General features: G+C 41.2%; 1 protein-coding gene across 2 annotated transcripts in view; it reads left to right on the forward strand.

Moving 5' to 3' along the window:
* Positions 1–20,584, forward strand: part of IQCK (IQ motif containing K) — a 128,559-nt gene that overhangs the window by 95,021 nt on the left and 12,954 nt on the right. For both annotated transcript variants that reach the window (XM_059898350.1, XM_059898351.1), the window contains one exon: positions 1,398–1,509. In XM_059898350.1, the coding sequence (XP_059754333.1) occupies positions 1,398–1,509 (112 nt within the window). The remainder of the gene's footprint in view (positions 1–1,397; positions 1,510–20,584) is intronic.

Genomic DNA, 20,584 nt, shown 5'->3' on the forward strand with positions numbered 1-20,584 from the left:
GCCCTGGAGCCTGCGCACCACAGCTTGAGAGCCTGCGCACCGCAACGAAAGATCCCGCGGGCCGCAACTAAGCCCTGACACAGCCAAAAATAAAATAAATAAATATTAAAAAAAAAAAAAAGATATGGGAATTCCCTGGCGGTCCAGTGGTTAGGGCTCCACACTTTCACTACCGAGGGCTGGGGGTTCCATCCCTGGTTGGGGAACTATGTTCACGGCAGCATTATTTACAATGGCCAAGATATGGAAGCAGCTGAAGTGTCCATTGATAGATTAATGAATAAAGATGTGGAATATATATCTCTTCTGTCTCTGTGTCACATTTTGGTAATTCTTGCAATACTTCAAACTTTTTCATTATTATTATATTTGTTATGGTGATCTGTGATCAGTGATCTTTTGACATCATTGTAATTTTTTTTGTTTTGTATTTTTTAATTAAGGGATGTACATTGGTTTTTTTAGACATAATGTTGCACATTTAATAGACTACAATATAGTGTAAACATAGCTTTTATATGCACTGGGAAACCAAAAAATTTGTGCCACTTGCTTTATTTCAATATTTCCTTTATTGCAGTGGTTTAGAACTGAACCTGAAATATCTCCAAGGTATGCCAATATTACTCAGCCATAAAAAAAGAATGAAATCTTGCCATTTGTGACAACATGGAAGGATCTAGAGGGTATTAGGCTAAGTGAAATAAGTCAGACAAGAAAGACAAATACGCATGATTTCACTTATGTGTGGAATCTAAAAAAACAAATGAACAAACAAAACAGAAACAGACTCACAGATACAGAGAACAAACTGGCATTTGCAGAGGGATTGGGGGGGGATGGGCAAAATAGGTGAAGGGGATTAAGAAGTACAAACTTCCGGTTATAAAATGAATTAGTCACGGGGATGTACTATACAGCATCAGGAGTATAGTCAATAATACTGTAATAATTTTGTATGGCGACAGATGGTTTCTAGGCGTATCATGGTGATCATTTCATAATGTATTTAAATGTCAAATCACTATGTCGTACACCTGAAACTAACAAAATATTGCATGTCAATTATACTTCAATAAGTGAATATTTAAAAAAATAATAAGATGAGCCTGCAAGGAAATTTAAAATTTCACATGTGATTTCATTATATTTCTATTGGACAGCACAGATCTAGAAAGTTCTCAGCCTACCATTAGTGTAGCAAACCTTCATCCAACCTCATTTACTCTCAAATATTATATAAGCTTTAGGAGTATAGATAATTCATTTAGAACAATGATTCATTTAGAATCAAAAGTACATCCAGGTGGTTTGTAAAGGATTTTCTTTGCAGGGGTAACAAGCTAATGTGTAAAAGTATGTAGAAAGGGAACTAAAGCTTTGGGGGAATTTTCCAGGTTCGCTGTGATCCTGAGATTCAAGAACTGCGTCAGTGGCAGAAGAAACTGCGTGAGGACAAGCACATCCGCCAGCGAGTCAAAATTTTCTGGGCCAAGCAAGAGCAGAAAGGTCAGTTGTTTGATTCACAGCCCTTGGTTTATTCAGGAAAAGCCTGAGTCTTACCTCAGGCTCAAGAAGGTCGCCCTCTGAGGTTTTATAAGGTCCCTATGTTTGCGCGGGACTCCATTGGGTGTAGGGGAGGTGGCAGCATGTTAAGATTCAGCTCTGAAATGACAATATAATTGACATGGCCATTCCCCTCACTCAGGGACACATTCAGTGTCATCCCATGTCTGCAGGTCTCTTTTTTTAGCTGCAAGACAACAAGAATAACCCATCATTTTGGAAGGCAGCTATGCTCACCACTATACCACCAACGCCACATAACCCATCATTTTGGAGACACAGTGCCCATCAATGTGATGGGTAGTTTTTCTTCTAAGCTGTTGATTGTGTGTCTGAACTCAAGCGGCGTTTTATGCCATCCTCTCCCCTTTTCTGAGAAATTAAACACATACATACATTGAAGTATTAAGAATAACAGAACAAGCACCCATCACCTGTCATGTGCAAGTGTCACCATTTTGTCCTATTTGCTTTCCTTCTTTATTTTTAAACTTTAAGTTACTACATATTCGTGGTAGGAAAATTAGAAAAACAAAAGCCAAAAGGGGGGTGAAAATCAGAAATCTCACCACTGTTAAAATTTTGGTGCACATCCTGCTATACTTTTTCAGTACAAAAAGATGCAAATAAATATATATTCATATATTTTTAAAAATGGGTTTTTACATTCTGTTACAAGTACATCTGTATACTCTGTTATATCATCTACCCTGTCACTGAACATACTCAGAACGTCATTCGGTCGGCACTAGAGAGTGGCATCATGACTTTTTTTTTTTTTGGCTGCATTGGGTCTTCGTTGCCGTGCGCGGGCTTTCTCTAATTGTGGCAAGCGGGGGCTGCTCTTCATTGCGGTGCATGGGCTCTAGGCGCGCGGGCTTCAGTAATTGTGGCACATGGGCGTAGTAGTTGTGGCTTGCAGACTCTAGAGCACAGGCTCAGTGGTTGTGGCACACGGGCTTAGTTGCTCCGCGGCATGTGGGATCTTCCCAGCCCAGGGCTCGAACCCATGTCCCCTGCATTGGCAGGCGGATTCTTAACCGCTGTACCACCAGGGAAGCCCCCTCATATCGTTTAATGGCTGCGTGGTATGGATTTAGCATCACTTATTTAACCAACAACATGGAATGAGATTCATGATGTATTAACAAGTGGAAAAAAGTTGCAGAACCATCAATTTTCATTCATATTAAAAATATATACAGGGAAACAGAGAGATGTCTAAACAGCCTGGAAGAATACTTTAATGGTAGTTACCTTTAGGAATTAGGACTAGGGGGAATCTTGCACTGTTGGAATCTTTTAAATAAGTGCAGTACTTTACAATTATGAAAACCAATGGAAAAAAAATGATCATACCTACCTCGGCAGCCTACAGGCCATCATACTCTCACCATCGATGCTCTGACCTCCCCATCCTCCCCGACCCTGTCCCCCTTCACTAGGCTGCAGCTCCTCCGGTCTCTCGTGTTCTGCCATATGCCAATGCCTTCCTCACCTCTGGGACTCTGTACTTTCTATCCCTTTCCTGCCAAATCATCCTTTCCCAGCTCCTGTATGGCCATTTGTTCTCACCCTCCAGGCCTGGGGACATTACCGCCTCAGAGGGGCCTTCCCAAGTTGCCCTTCCTAAAGGGAGCAGGTACAATATTGAGCAATCTCAACATGGTGGAGTCTAAACAAAAGTTTTCTTTTTTGCCCGGAAACTGTCTTCAACCCTGTTCTCTCGAATCTCTTTCCAGTTCCTGCATGGCATATTGGTTGGATTTCATGTCTTTTAAGTATGTTCTGATTTCATGAAGTCCCGTCTACTTAAAAATCTCAATCTCAGATGCAATTTAATGCTTACCCACCCGCCTCTGCTCTGCCTCAGTGGGGTTGGGAGTGGGGGAAAGAATTGTCTGATCTTTCACACGTCCACCCTTTCCTCTTCAAAGCCGCTTGCTCCTTCAGTGGGTTTGGGTGGGAGGGAGGGAGATGCAAGGGGCATCGTCTCTGCACTTCCTGTTGTGATCCTCTCTTGGCTGCTGCCGCTTCTCTGGCTGAGGCTGCGTGGCCACCCGTGTCCTGTGGGCAGGCATCCCCTTGCTGGCTCACTGACTCCTGTGTTTCATATGAGCTCTTCCTCAGGGGAGACAGCACGTGGCAGAACCCCCTGTGGGGATCCGGCTCTGTCTCTCCCTTTTCCACCACCACCCGGACCCCACCTCTGCCAGCCCACTCCCAGCCTTTTGCTCCTGGGGTCTCCTTGCTCAGTGGCCAGCCCTCTCGGGTGGGGCAATGGAAAGATAGTTCAAGTTACCTCCCAACGTCCACTTGACGCAGAGGAAACCAGTGGTGGACACGCAGACTTCTCCACTGCCCCACCCCAGCGTGTCTCCCCAGTTCACACTGAATCTGCTCTAACAGGCACAGTAGAATGAAGTGTAATGTAAATCTGCCCTTAAAGGAGATGACCAACCAGATAATGAAGCACCCCCATTCTTTTTGAGTTGTTCTCTTGGCTCTTCCCTCCCTTGTCTTAGGGCTTGGGTGGTGGAAGCACCCACTCTCGTCTAAGAGAAGAGAGAAAAGCAAGCACTCTCCTTTAGGACAGATTCTCAATCTTTTTGGACTGTGAACCAGTAAGAAATAGTTTTATGTCACAATTTAGTACATATGAATATACCGATGGTTTCATATATACATAGCTAAAACAAAAGTTTTATGAAAAAATAACCTTATTATATGTAATACCCTTTGGTATTTTCTAGTCTATTGAGTTTTTAATTTTCTTAATGCTGGACATGACTCAGTAACTTTATTTCATGGCCCACTAATGTGTCTTGACCCATAGTTTGAAACATACTGCATTGATTCACTACTCCACAGCTCCTACAGTTTCTTCTCCCCCTTTCCTCCCCGTAGTCATCGGCTTAAGTAATGGTTAGGCCCCTTCTTCATAAACAATTGTTCTCAATATTGGCTGCATATTTGAATCACCTCAGGAGCTTTCTAAAAATACTAATGCTATTGACTGAAAACCCTAGAAGCAATGAGCATTCCTAGTGCCCAGATCTTGGTTTCTAAGTACCCCTCATTCTAAATGGAATTAGGTTGTGTTTTTTGTTTTTTTGTTTTTTGTTTTTTGAGAAATGGTCGATTCCAGGGCTGGGGCAAGGAAAGTAGAAGAGCTTAGAATGTCTTTTGCCAGAAAATAAAGAAGGCTCAAAAAATTGATGGGAACATGGGAAAAGAATACAGGTTCCAGCTTGAAGGGAGTCTCTCTCACTGGGCAAATCTGGGACAATTTAAGCATCAAAATTAACATCAAAATTTAAGCATGAAAATCAACACTGACTGTAATGAACTCATTGACTAAAAAAAAAAAAATCCAAATGTCCATATGGATACCAAATAAAGAAACAAATAAACAAATAAATGTGAGAGAAGAGGAAGCTTTTCTCCCACATTAGAGTGCCAACTAATACATTTAGCAGGTATAATGAAATTTAAAAGTCACCATTTTGTAACCATATTAGTGAATTAATTGGCTCAGGCAACAATCATCAATAGATGCTAAACCACTGTGTGAACGTTTGATGAGGAGCATGATATTCATAGTCTGAAAATATCTCTTCACGAGGCAGTCTTTAACACAGAGGGGAAAATAGTAACTTTGCATGAGAGAAGCCTGGCAGAGCCGCCTTAACCAAGTGTTGGAGATTAATGTCACCAATAACGGGACAAACTGACATCACATGCCTTCTGGTATGATGTACTGAGGAAGACACACATCACAGACGCTTATGCACAACTCCTGTAAAAAATGCACAACTTGAATCTAATCATGAGGAAACATCAGATCCACCCAAATTGAGGAAGCACTCCAAAATAACTGATTTGGACTCTTCAAAAATGCCAATGCCCAAGAAAGCCAAAAAGATTAAAGGAGACCAAAGAGATGTGACAGCTGAATGCTGTGCATGACCTTAGATTGAATCTCGGATGGAGAAAAATGCTATAAAAGACATTATTGAGACAGTTAGCAAACTTTGAGTATGGGCTTTATATTAGACAGTGGTATGTCGCACTATTAAGTTTCCTGATTTTGATCAATGTTCTTGGGCTATATCAGAAACCTCCTCATTCTTAAGATGCATGATGAAGGTTTTAGGGATCAAGGGATATGATATGCAGCTTAATCCCCAACGATTCAGAAAAATACAATTTGTAAAACACATGCACACATATGTATACACACAGAGAGAAAATGATCAAGTATAAACAATGGCGCCTCTGAGAGTTCTTTGGATGATTATTGCAACTTTTCTGTAAATTCAAAATTACAAGATAAAAAAACACCAGTGCCTCATCCCCAGAAATTCCAACTTGGTGGGGATGGGCCCTGAGCATCCATGTTAATGTTAAGTTTCCCCAGTTCTAATGGTCAGCCAGAGTTGCGCCCCTAAGGAGGTGCTAGATCCCCAGTGGTTTGTGTTCTCTTTAAAATGTAGAGTCCTCTAGTCCCGAGGGTCCTACTGATGCATGATCGTACTTCCGTTATTTGCTGACTTTGCAGTTACATGCCTTCGTCACTAAAGTGTAAGCTCCATGAGGACGAAGGCCTCGTCCTCATGCAGTGGCTGCCACAAAGTGAGCACCAAATAAATTTTGGTTGAATGAATAAACGAGGGAATGAATGAATGGATGGAGTTCTGAGGCTTGTATGAGTCCACATACAGACAGAGCCTGGGACAGAGCAGGGGATCATCAAATTGGCGGTCTTGGTGTCCCTTGTTAAGAAGCAGTTTGAGCTGTAACTGTTTGGCAGGCTTGTCTGTGCACAACTGCCGGTTCATTTCACTTAAAATTGGAAGACAGTCAGGGATGTAATCAGTTTAAAGGTCAGGAAAAGTGCAGCATGCCTATTTATTTCTGTTGTTACTTTTTTTTTTTGAGTTGATTTGCCGTTGGTTCGCTGATTGGTTTGGCTTGCTATGTAGCAGGGAGCGCAGGCTGGATTTAACTCTGTGATCCAGCTAGCAGTGGAGGGCAGAGTGAAAGAGGTCCCACCTCGGCCACCTGCTGCCCACGTCCCTTGCTGCCTTTCCACATTCTGAGGGTTCCAGAAGGAACAGTGCTTTCCAAAAAAGATGAGGTTTTCAGTAAATGCCCCAATGTGAACTCAGGGGTAAATTTCCCATTTATGATGAGACTGAAATGGTCCTCAGGAAAAAAGTCAGTTCTAAACACCATCCCCAGATCTGTGGTCAGTTTGGAAAGAAGTCAATACAGCACCATTGGTAAAGGACTGGGTTTTGGAGTTGGCCAGAGTTGCCCTTGGAATCCTTTTACTTTTATCTGTGTGACCCTGATCTAGTTAACTTCATTGAGCCTCAGTATTCCCACGTGCAAAATGGGAATAATAATAGTCCTGTCTCATACAGTTGTTAAAGGATTGCAGGAGATGATCTTTGGAATAAGTCCTGGCACATAGTTCCCATACGTGTTGGTTATTGTCATTATTAAAATATCTCTGTGCTTCAAGCAATTTTGTATTGATTTCCTCCACTAGACTCTAAGTTCCATGGGGTTCCATGTGGGGACTGTGTGTCTTATTCATCATGATATCCCCACACCTAGCACAGAGCCTGGTACAGAGCAGGCGGTCTGTACATATTTGGTGGATGCAGCTCTGGGTTTCATTTTGTAGATGAATAAGTTAGGCCCAGGAAGGTCAAGGGCTTGCCAAGGTCACACAGCTGAGGAGGGCCTAGGGCTGGGACGCAGGCACGCCCTTTCTCTGTCCCGTGTTCTGACACATACGGGAGGAGAGTTGCAGAGAGACAAGACACTCTTTTGGATTCTACCATCAGACCCAAACCTCTCAGGGATCCTCCTGAACATGACATACGGCTTGTCCAATTTCTTATGACCTATGGTTTCTTACTGTTGGTGTTTGCATTGGCTGAAGCCCTCGGGTAGGGGCTGAATTGCCAGGAGCAGGGTACAACGTGCTGCCCATCAAGTGAAGTAGAACTTTTTGTCCCCTTCAGGGGTCACCAAGCTGAATCATTTTGTTAAGTTCATGCATGGAGTTACTTCCTGTTTTAAACCTTATGAATCTGGGTAGTGTAGCGGTTTCAAAAATCAATCCCCCCCAGCCAAGGTGACACTGTAATTAGACCCCAAAGAGCTCTGATGAAGCAATTTGAAAATGAATGTTAAACACATGTAGTTCTCCTTTAGATTTGCGGAAAAGAAAAAAAGTGGAGTGATTGCAAATAAAAATGGGTTTTCACCTTCATGTAAGAAAACTGCAAACTCATCCATGTACAAATCCAGCAAACAAACATAATATAATTGTTTAGTGGATGCCATTTTATCCATATCGTGCTCTGGTATTTATAGTATGAATGAATTTTGCCAAGTTCATTCCTTGGAGCAACCTTGGTGCAGACAGGAGGTCTGAGGGAGAGGAGCGTCAGCTGTCAGGGTAGAACCATGGTCATTTATAGCCTGTGTCATGTTACACTGAGTCAGAGGCCGTCCTGAACAGGATTTTCCTCTAGGACAGGAACAGTGTGAAGTTATCCTGAAGTCTCTATCCATCGGGACAGTTGCAGGAATTATTTTTAAAAACATGTGTGACAAGAATTACAGCTAATATAATCCAAAAGAAGATGCCAAAGTCATTTTTGAGATGTGATCAAAAATCCCTTCTTGATTAATAGCATATTTTTAGCTTCATATAATTGGTAATTGTTTTCAAATGTGCTTTGTAACTGAATATTCATATTTTATTTGGAAATCTAGTATGAGTAAGGAGAAAGAAAACATAGAAACCGTTCCCATAACATCAGATTACATTTATTATATATCCTACATCAGATTACATGTATATACATACATATATATATATAGGGAACATCAGATTGCAATTTTCAAATGTGTGTGTGTATATTGTATATTTGTGTAAATACTCTTTGAATGACTTTATCACTTCTTGATATTTTAATGAAAAGGGTGGGGGAGGCTGACCTGTTAAAGGAAATAGATTGTTTACTTTTGTTTGCTTACCTGTTTGTTCCCTACCTCAGTCCAAGAGTAGTTTGTAGTTGCTTACAGATACACATATAATATAACATGTTTAGGTAAATGTGGTAATTGGATTAAGGAAAAATTAAGAGTAGAGAAAAAATAAAGCCATTGAATGCAGTAAGCAAAATACTTACTCCAAGGCCTATACTTGCTAGAGATTTCTTAGGGACAAAGTAAAGAGGGAGATAAGGCCTGTTGCATAATTCATAGTGTCCATAAGAAAAAAGACAGTCTGGTTGTTCAGGAAATACTGGGCCCTTCCCTAATACATTGTGCAATGTGAATAATAACCTCAAAAATGTTCCTACAATAAATAGAAATGTGGCTCTGAGCTTCCTAAAAACCATAGCAATGAAGGAAATAGGATCATTACATTGTTTATTGCCTTCAAATTTCAAAAAGTTTCTTGGAAGCACTCATTCCTGGAGCTGATTTTTCTCTCGTAAAGAAGACACTATAACGTAGTGAACATCAATCTTCCTTTCCCTTAATGAGTTTCTTAGAAGGGCATTTGCTTCTGGAGGGAAAAGATAAAAGCCTGGGGTGGGGGTGGGAGAGAAACCAGAGAAATTTCTTTCCTTGATTTTAAATCTAGTATTTTAAGTTTAGATTGTAATGACAAATCTTACCTATTAGGATTGGGTTTTAAGGATATTCTTAAAATAAGCACCTTATCTTGGCCATACCACCTGCTTGTGACCTTAGGATGCCCCTGGAACTTAGCTCGTAGAGCAGAGAAGCCTGTCTGGAGCTCAGGAGTAGCCGTGGGTTGGCGAGCATGTACCGCGTGCCAGGCCCTGTGTTTCCATGTAACCCTCATACCTGCTCTCCCAGAGAGGAGATATTCTCTCCATTGTATAGATGAGGAAACTGGAGCTGGGAGGTTACTTGACTCACACAGGTCACACAGCCAGGAAGGCCAGAGACCAGGGATTTGAACCCAGGTCTGCCTGATGCCAGGGAACCTCTGGTCATCTCCTGCCATGGTGTCCAGTTACCTTAAGCTGTGGGTCCAATAAGGCTCGTTGACCCCCTGCAAAGCTTCCCATCCGGGTACCAGGAGCCCCAGGCTGGACAGTGGGCAGCGTCTGGCCGTGCCTCCTACCCTGCACACTAACCGAAATGACCACAGGCCACTGGAATAAGGGAGGTGTGAGGGTAGGAGAGGCTGAGTCCTCAATCCGAAGGCTGCAGGATCTATAACCATGTTTCTGGGAACATTTCCATCAGAGCAGGAAGCCAGGGGCGAGTGGATAAGGGTGAGGATGTTTTTCTCTCCCTCCTTCCAAACTCCCTGCCCATCTACAGATGAGGAGCAGCGAAGGGCTTGGCCCCAAAAGAGGGCGCCCAGGTGCAGAGAACACTCTAGCCTACGGCTCAGGAGGTGGGTTCTGGCATTAAGTGTGACCCTTTGTGACTAACAAACGTAATCTATCCTATAACCAAAAAGGGCAAATTTTCAGTAACGTTTTCCAGAGACAACCACTGTTTAGTATGTCAGCTCATAGAGTTTCTTCATCTGCCTATTAATACATAAGTATATATACACACACACACATATTTATAAACATGAACCATATTATATATAGTATACTGTAACTTGCTTTTCTCTTCACTTGGCAATATATCACTGACATCTCTTCATGCCACATATACAGAGATCTATCTCATTATTTTTTGTGGTTCCATAAAAATGATAGATCTGTATCATACTTTTTAAAAACAAATCCCAGTGAATGGATATTTGGCTTGTATTACGAATAATGTGTCCATAGACATTCTGTAGGTATATTCTTGCTTACTTATAAAAGTATTCCTATAGGATAAATTCCTAGAAGTGGAATTGCTGGGTCAAAGGATATAAATATATTAAGTTTAGAAAGTGATCACCATACTGTCATCCAAAAACATTGCACCAATTTATAATTAATGCCACCAAGTCACTTTGGAACTTTTGATGGGTGATGTAATCTTTGTGCTTCATTTTCCCTACTTGTAAAATGAGAATGATTATGCTTCAGGAATAATTCTAAATGAGGTCATTGCTTTGATATTATCATGGCTCTTTAAGAAGAAATATACTATCTGGAAATGTGAGGTGTCATTTTCATTTTAACTTTTTCTCTCATATCTCCCCAAACCTTAGTTCCTTCTCCATTTTAACCTGCAGAAGAAATAAAAATTTGATTAAAAGAAATCTAGTGACTTCATGCCTTGATATTACTTTCATCAGTTCTATTTTTAAGACTCACCAGTGGGTGGGGATGTTAGGATGACATCAACTTTCATACATATCTTTTTTTTTTTTTTTTTTTTAATTTATTTATTTTTGGCTGCACTGGGCCTTTGTTGCTGTGTGCGGGCTTTCTCTAGTTGTAGTGAGCTGGGGCTACTCTTCGTTGCCGTGCGTGGGCTTCTCATTGTGGTGGCTTCTCCTTGCAGAGCACAGGCTCTAGGCGCGCGGGCTCTAGAGCGCAGGCTCAGTAGTTGTGGCGCACGGGCTTAGTTGCTCCGCGGCACGTGGGATCTTCCCAGACCAGGGCTCGAACCCGTGTTCCCTGCATTGGCAGGCGGATTCTTAACCACTGCGCCACCAGGGAAGTCCCATACGTATCTTTCCATTTAAAAGTTGCAAAAGTGCACAACTAGGATGTGCCTTCTGTTGAAATGCTCGAAGATCCCCTACTATTCTACCGAAATGAAAAGTAAAATAAAAAACGATTTCCTCTATGAAATGGTCTGCCCCCAAAGTTCAAATCCCCAATTTAAGATTATGTAAATGGATGCTTCCAACCATTAGTTTCATTCCATCATCTGACTGTTCAGCATTCTTCTTTGCCATTATATAGACGCAGAACGCTTTTGTAGGATTTAGATAAATCCACAGATGCCTGGAAGGCTCAAGGCACCAGATTGGATTAAGTTTCCCATTTATCAGCTGTATAACCTTGTGGCGGTTGCTTAATCTCTCTGTGACTCAGTTTGCATGGCAATAAGATGGAAACACTAATGTTAGTAACCACCCCATAGGGTTTTTGTAAGGATTAAATGAACCGGAATAGTGTCTGGCTGAAAAAACAAAGTGATCACTAAATGGTAACTATTATTAGTAATGTAAATGCTCAACATATGGCTAATATACATTGTTATTAAGAATATGGGGGGCTTCGCTGGTGGCTCAGTGCTTAAGAATCTGCCTGCCAATGCAGGGGACACGGGTTCAAGCCCTGGTCCGGGAAGCTCCCACATGCCGCAGAGCAGTTAAGCCCGTGCGCCACAACTACTGAGCCTGCGCTCTACAGCCCACAAGCCACAACTACTGAGCCTGTGTGCCACAAGTACTGAAGCCTGCGCTCCTAGAGCTGGTGCTCCACAGCAAGAGAAGCCACAGCAATGAGAAGCCCCCGCACCCCAAGGAAGAGTAGCCCCCGCTTGCAGCAACTAGAGAAAGCCCACGCGCAGCAACGAAGACCCAATGCAGCCAAAAATAAATAAAATAAATAAATACGGGCTCTGGGGTCTGAATGAACTGAGTCCTGCCTCCTACCATCAGTGGTCAGGGCAAGGCAGTCATCCTCCTGAAGCCATTTTCTCCTCTGTTATGTGGGGACAGTTAGGGCCCATCCGAGAGGGCTCCTGTGAGGATTAAATAATATTAAATACCATGTATTCTATTAAATAGATCCCTGGCACAAAGTGAATGATCAATAACTGGTGGCTGATTTTAGTAATATTTTTTAAACTGTCAAGAAAAACAGGGGCTTCCCTGGTGGCGCAGTGGTTGAGAATCTGCCTGCTAGTGCAGGGGACATGGGTTCGAGCTCTGGTCTGGGAAGATCCCACACACCACGGAGCAACTAGGCCTGTGAACCACAACTACTGAGCCTGCGCGTCTGGAGCCTGTGCTCCGCAACAAGAGAGGCCACGATAGTGAGAGGCCCGCGCAACGCGATGAAGAGTGGCCCCCGCTTGCCGCAACTAGAGAAAGCCCTCGCACAGAAACGAAGACCCAACACAGTCAAAAATAAATAAATAAATAAATTAATTAATTAATAAATTAAAAAAAAAAAAGAACAACAAAAACAAAAACAAAATGTATGCCAGGTGATTTACCTGCAGCAGTGGTTCTCACTCCTGGCTGCAGATTAGAATCCCCTGGGGGAAATTTACAAGGATGTGTCAGGCCAGAGGCCAGAGAAAGTGACTACATGTGTTTATTCTTAGGAGTGGATTTGTTGTAACCACATCAGCAAAATCCTGATACTATGGATTAGCTGCAAGACTCCAGTAATAGCTTTGGATTCAAAATCTTCCTTTGCAAGGGTTCTTCTCACTAATGCAATATCATCTGGATTAAAATTCAGGGGATCTGAGTTCCTGGCCCAACTCTGCAATTTACCAGCTAGATGGGCCTTGCTCTCTTCTTTGAAAAGTGGAAGAAGTGAGCCAGGAAATCTATAAAACAGGAAATCTGATAGGTGTTTGCTGTAGAATCTCCTGCCTCCTGGGCAAAGAGGCCTATTGTTGGGCAAATCCAAACCTTGGAAAACTATTGCTCTTGTCTTGGTGGTGGTTGTTGGATTTGGGAGTTTGGTCTCAAGATCGAAGGCAAAAGCAATAGATGGGGAACATTCTGCGCTTTGCTGGAGAGAGTGGGGTGAGATAGTGAGAACCAGAGAGTAACTGGGGAGGGGAGAAGAGGGAAGGGTAGCCTGGGTATTTGGCACTTTAGGAGAATTTGTGGGGGACGAGTAAGGATGTTTAAAGGCAGTTTCTCTTTGGTCATATATTTGAGGAGTGGGAAGCATATTTCCTAGATTGAGGGCCTTCCTATCACCACACCTGGGTCTGTCACACCCAGGGGTGACTTTCTGAATGAAAATGGAGCTTACAGAGGAAGGGTGATGGGAAATCTCTTCTGCCATGGTGTCCAGCCTGCAGGACAGTGTTACCTCTATCCTTAGCTGCCACACCTGGGTGTCTGCAAAGATCCACGGTCCTTATGAAAGCCTCATGTGTGCCTACCACGTACCTTAAATATATTATTATATTTTTAATCTTCACAACAAATGGAATGAGCATGAACTATTATCACCCCTATCTTTCAGGGGAGGAAACTGTCTCAGAGGTTAAGTCACTTGGTTTTGGTCAACAGCTGCTAAAGAGCAGAGCTGAGGACATTTACAACTTTCCACAACATCATACTTCCTTGCTGTTCTCACACCCTTCCTTTCCACCAGTCCATGAATGGGTAGGCTGTGGGAGAGGTCTGGAATCCATGCTCTCAAAAGTGCAACAGAAGTTCAATGCAGAAACGAAGGCCACACCATAAAAAGCAATGAAGGACTGATACATGCTCGAACGTGGACGAACCTTGAAAACTGAAAAACTTGAAAGCTTGCTAAGTGCAAGAAGACAGACACAAAAGACCACATATTATATGATTCCATTTATGTGAAATGTCCCGAATAGGAAAGTCTATAGAGATAGAAAGTATAGTGCTTGCCTAGGGCCAGGAGGCTGAGGGAATGGTGGTGATAGCTGAAAGGTATGGGGATTCTTTGGGCGATAATGAAGATGTTGTAAAATTGATCGTGGTGACGGTTGCACCTGTTTGTGAATATACTAAAAACCATTGAATTGCGTACTTTAAATGAGTGAATTGTGTGGTATGTGAGTTATATTTTCATAAATCTGTTACATAAAATAAAAATGAAGGCACAGACTCCCTCACATCCATAAAGATGGATACTATCAAAAAATAGACAATAACAAGTATTGGTGAGGATGTGGAAGAATTGGACCCCTTATACATTGTTAGTGGGAATGTAAAATGATGCAGATAAAGCGGTTCCTTAATAAATTTTTCATTGGAATTACCATATGATCCAGCAATTCTACTTTGGGGTAAATACAAGAAAGAGAGCAGAGACTCAATGAGATATTTGTATACATATGTTAATGGTAACATTATTCACGGTAGCCAAAAGGTAGAAGTAACCCAGGTGTCCATCAGTGGATGAATAGATAAGAAATATGTGGTATGTCCATACAATAGAATATTATTCAGCCTTAAGAAGGAAGTTCTGACACATGCCATAATGTGGATGAACCTTGAGGACATTATGCTAAGTGAAATAAGCCAGTCACAAAAAGGCAAATACTGTATGATTCCACTTAAATGAGATACTTAGAATAGTAATATTCATAGACACAGAAAGTAGGATGGTGGTTGCCACAGGCTGGGAGGAGGGGAGAATGGGGAGTTCTTGTTTAATGGGTACAGAGTTTCTGTTTTGCAAGATGAAAAGAGTTCTAGAGATGGATGGTGCTGATGGTTGCACAATATGAATGTACTTAATACCACTGAATTGTGCACTTTAAAATGGTTAAGATGGTAAATTTTATGTTATGTGTATTTTACCACAATAAAAAAAATTAGGAGGAAAAACAGTGAAGGCACAGACCCCAAATTACCTCATGGATCGCTCGCTTACCTCCATCAGGCTCTGCTTAATGTCATCTTCTCAGTGTGCCCTCCCTGACCCCCCGACCCCCATCCCTCTGCCCTGCTTGTCCCCAGCTAACATGTTATCTACAGGGTGATTCAAAAAGAACTGACTGCTTCCAAAATTTTATTACAACCTGCATGGGCACAGATTAAGAACTTGGTGTCAGTGCCAACTCTTCTTTGCAGCTCTGGAGAAATAAAAAATGTGTGATTGCCCTTCAACCCTGGCTACAATAAAGGATCTGGGACAATGCCAGCTCCAGGATGGCTGGGTGCCCCGTGTCCTGTGTTTGTTCCGGGGGCTACATGTAGAGGATCTGTTATGTTGTAATTATTATGTTAGTTCCTTAACAAATTGTCTTTGACTATGTGATGTATTTAATTGTATTTAGTCACCGATTAATAATTGTTTAAGTTTTTAATTCTTTTGAATTGCCCAGGATTTTAATGATTTATTTCGTTTATTGTTTGTGTGACTGCACTAGAATATGGAAGCTTCCTGTGGCAGCTTGGATGTTTTTTCCTTTCCGTGTCGTTCACCGCTCTATCCCAACTCCTAGCACAGTGCCCAGCATGTATGTGGTAGATGTTCAAGAAAGATTTTGTTGATTAAATGACTGAATCTGTGTTACACAATACCCTTCCCAAATCATCCAGCTTGGTAAACACCCTATGGACAAAGTCAATCTAAGGTAAACAGAACTGTTTCCAAGCAACCAAGCAAACAAATAAATAAAAGGAGATATATTATCCATCTTTTCTAAAATAATAAAAAGGACTGTTCACACTCCTGTGTGCTTACTATGAAGCAAGCAATGTTCCAAGCACATCTTTAGTAGGAACTCAGTCTTCTCAGCAGCCCTTTGAAGTAGGTACTGTATGGTCTCCATTTTATAGATGAAGAAACTGAGGCACAGAGAGGTTGAACAATATACCCAGGGCCACCCAGCAAGGAAGTAGCAGACTGGGCAGCTTGGGAGTCCTTCCTCTTCCCCACCTCTGATGCCGCAATGCACAGATGTTATTTATGGAGTTAAGCTCCGGAGAAATTTGTTGGTGTTTTGTTTCATGCGAAATCCATCAGGACCCAACCTCTGATTAAATTGCTGAGAGCATGAAGCACATGTTCCCTTACGCCTGTTAGCCTGGTTTAAAGGGCAATGGTCCCACCCATCTAATTGTCCCGCCTTCTCTCTATAAGTGCCAGTCCGACCCTGTTGACGCATGGTATTCACCCTGAGGATCTAAATTTAGGATCTGAGCAGCTAAAGTCTCTTGCCAATTTTCAGATTTGACTCTCATTAGTCCAGGACATGGAAAATTTTAAAAGTATAGAGCTATGGAGGCTAGATGTTAAGAAGGACAGACTGATTCCTTTTAGAATAACTTAAAAACTGTCCCTTTATCAAAGTAATACATTCTCATTCTGCAAAATACAGAAAAGTATCAAGAGATCAAAAAAGGGTATCCACCATGCTGTCACTGATAATACTTTGGTGTATAGAAAGACTTTTTAAAAAGTGCTTTATTTTCTCCCATGAGCAGGAGGGAGGTAGAGGAGACTGAGTCTGTTGTATGTGTTCCGCTTTCACCATGTGACTTGGAGTTGCCCTCACTTGCTTTTCGTGGTATCTGAAGACTTGTCATTTAAGAGGTTTCAGAGTGACCTTTGAAGCTGTCCAAGTGAGCAGCTAATAGTGGCAACAAGAGTACTGGGCCTGGAGTCCCAAGATTTATATTCAAACCCTGATTGGAAGCTTCCTAGCTGTGTATCTTTGAGCAAAGCGCTTAACCTTCCTGATCTTCCATCTTCTAACTGTAAAATGAAATTAACACCCTCCTAAAAGCTCAACTGAGAGGCAAGGTTATTTGAGTTAAAAAGACTTGAGCTAATGCTCACCTATAAATTCTCACTGGCTGTGTGACCTTGAGAAAGTTACTTAACCTCTCTGACCTTCCGTTTCTTCATCTGTACGATAGAAATTATAAAAGTATTCCCATCACTGGATCCTAAAGAAACCCATATGAGACAGTGCATGTAACACATTTAGTCCAATACTCACAGACAGTAGGGGTTCAATAATGATCAATGACTATTGTAAATAATACAGTTTTTGAATCGTGTTTTTCCCACTGTGGATGGTGAAAACAATTAGTGGATCGCCACATGCATTTTTAAAAATGAAATAATCTCACTTCTTACATTTAAGTCTTTAATCCATTTTGAATTTACTTTTGTATATGGTGTGAGAAAGTAGTCCAGTTTTATTCTTTTAAATGTGAGACCTGGAACCATAAAACTCCTAGAAGAAAACACAGGCGGTACGTTCTTTGACATCAGTCTTAGTGATTTTTTTGGATATGTCTCTTCAGGCAAGGGAAATAAAAGCAAAAATAAACAGATGGGACCACATCAAACTAAAAAGTTTTTGCACAGAGAAGGAAACTATCAACAAAACGAAAAGGCCACCTACTGAATTGGAGAAGATATTTGCAAATGATGTATCTGATAAGGGGTTAATATCCAAAGTATACAAAGAACTCATACAACTCAACATCAAAAAACCCCCCAAACATTTAAAAATGGACAGAGGATCTGAATAGACATCTTCCCCATGTACCAGCCAGCTTTAGGTCAAGATACGGAACATTTCCATTATTCCTGAAGGCTCCGCCATGCCCCATCCCAGTCAATCCACCCCACCCACCTCATCTTCCTAACCTCTCACCTCCCCTGCCCCCCAGGTAATCACTGTTTTGGTTTCTATCATCCTCGACTAGTTTTACCTGTTTTTTGATCATCATTTAAATAAAAATCTTTTATATCTGGCTTCCTCACTCCACATTTTGTGTGATTCAGCCATCTTGGTTGTATCAGTAATTTGTTCTTTTTCACTGGTGGTGTAGTATTCCATTGTGTGAATATACTACAGTTGTTTATCACTCTACTCTTGATGGATATTTGAGTTGTTTACAGTTTTTAGTTGTTATGAATAAAACTGCTATGAGCATTCCTGGTAGATATCTAAGAGTATCTCTTGAGTGTACACCTAGGAGTAGAATTCCTGGATCATGGTCCATTAGATCTTTTTACAAAAATAAATCCCCATATGAGAAATGTTTCCAGCAAACGGTGCCAGGAAAAATGTAGCTCCCCTTGGGGAAATGGTTTGCTTCTTCCCTAACTTTACCTTTTTGCCTAGTCTGCCAGGAAGCTCAGTTCAATTTAAACCTCATTTATAGCAACTTACTGACTCTTCTTGGTTAGCATATTTAAATTCTCCATTTCTCTTCAGACTTGGTTTTCTTTTTTCTATTTTTATTAGCTATATATTTTTTTGTAAATTATCTGAAATTCTTTTAGAGAGGAAGCAGGATATAAATACATTCAGGAAGAAAATAGGTATTTGCCTTGTTTACAGCACAAAGAGAATGTGAATCTCACATGAGATAATGTACATGAGAGAACATTAAACACTGAGAAGCCCAGCCTGGAGGAGTTGTCATTAGTGTGTATTCGACTCTTGCAGAGGTGTGAGCTTTATCAGCTTTGTAGAAAAGGAGAATACTGCTGGCACTTGTTTTAACAGAATTTTTAAAAATAACTTTCTTCTTAACTGATTAGAAAAGTAATACTTACCCTTTGTGGAAAATTGAACGAAAAAGTAGATAATTCTAAGTCTCGCCATCCAGAGATAACTGCTATCAAAAGGTCCTCTTTCTTTTTTAAAAATAACTTTATTTAGATATAATTCATATATCATACAATTCAGTGACATTTAGTATAGTCCCAGAATTTGCCACCATTACTACAATCAATTTTAGCACATCTTCATCACCCCCAGAGGAAACCCTACTCCCGTTAGCTATAAGCCCGCAAGACTCCCATTCTTCCCAGCCCCAGACAACCACTAATGGACTTTCAATCTCTATAGATTTGCCTTTGTGACTGGCATCTTCACTTTGCATAGTGTTTTCAAGCTTCATCCATGTTGTAGCACATATTAGTACATCATTTCTTTTTATGACTTGTATTACTCGGCTGCCATAACAAAATACCATAGACTGGGTGACTTAAACAACAGACATTTTTTTCCCCACAGTTCTGGAGTCTGGATTTCCAAGATCAAGGTGCCAGCATGGTTGGGTCTGGTGAGAGCTCTCCTCCTGGTTTGCAGAAGCTGCCTTCTAGCTGTGTCCCCACATAGTGGAGGGAGAGTTCTTGTATCTCCTCCTCTTCTTATAAGGGTACCCGTTCTATCAGATCAGGGCTCTACTCTTATGACCTCATTTAACTTTAATCACCTCCTTAAAGGCCCTATCTCCAGTACAGTCACATGTGCGGGTTTAAGGCTTCAACATATGGATTTGAGGGGGATACAACTCATGACCAGATAATATTCCATTGTATGGATGTATCACATCTGTGCATCTCTTCATCAGTTGATGGACATTTGAGTTGTTTTCACATTTTGGCTATTATGAATAATGCCGCTATGAACATTCATGTACAATATTTTGTGGGGACACGTGTTTTCATTTCTCTTGGGTATATAGTAAGGAGTAGAATTCCTGGGTCATATGGTAACTCTAGGTTCAGTTGGTTGAGGAACTGCCAGATTGTTTTCAGAGCGGTTGCGCCATTTTACATTCCCACCAGCAGTGGATGAGGGTTCCAATTCTTACACATCCTCACCAGCACTTATTATCTGTCTGTTGGACTATAGCCATCCTTGTGGATGTTAAGTGGTATCTCAGTGTGGTTTGATTTATGTTTCTCTAATGCCTAATGATGTTGAGTATCTTATTAGGTGCTTATTGGCCGTTTGTATAGCTTCTTTGGAGAAATGTCTGTTCAGATCCTCTGCCTTTTTAAATTGGATTGTCTGTCTTTTATTGAGTAGTAAGGATTTCTTAAAATGTACTTTAGACACAAGTCTCTAATCAGAGATGTGATTTGCAGTTGCATGGGTTGTCTGTTCACTTTCTTGAAAGTGGTGTATTTTGAAGCATGAAAGTTTTAAATTTTGATGATGTCCACTTTATTTTTTCATTTGTTGCTTGTGCTTTTGGTGTCATATTTAAGAAACCATTTTCTAATCTGTTGGACCATGGACCATGTCTAAACCACTTTTTTCCACTCACTTTTTCCCAAGAGCTTTATGGTGTTAGGGATTTTATTTAGGTCTTTGACCCATTCTGAGTTACTCTTTGTATGTGGTGTAAGGTAAGGGTCCACCTTTATTCTTTTGCATGTGGATATCCAGTTGTCCCGCAGCATAGGTTGAAGAGACTATTCTTTCCCCCATTGAATGGTCTTAGCACCCTTGGTGAAAATCAGTTGACCATAAATGTAATAAATAAATAAATAAATTTAATAAATAAGTGTAAGTGTTCACTTCTGGATTTTCAGGTCTATTACAC

Source organism: Balaenoptera ricei, chromosome 15 (assembly GCF_028023285.1).
Source record: "Balaenoptera ricei isolate mBalRic1 chromosome 15, mBalRic1.hap2, whole genome shotgun sequence".
In the NCBI taxonomy this organism is placed as follows: Eukaryota; Metazoa; Chordata; class Mammalia; order Artiodactyla; family Balaenopteridae; genus Balaenoptera; species Balaenoptera ricei.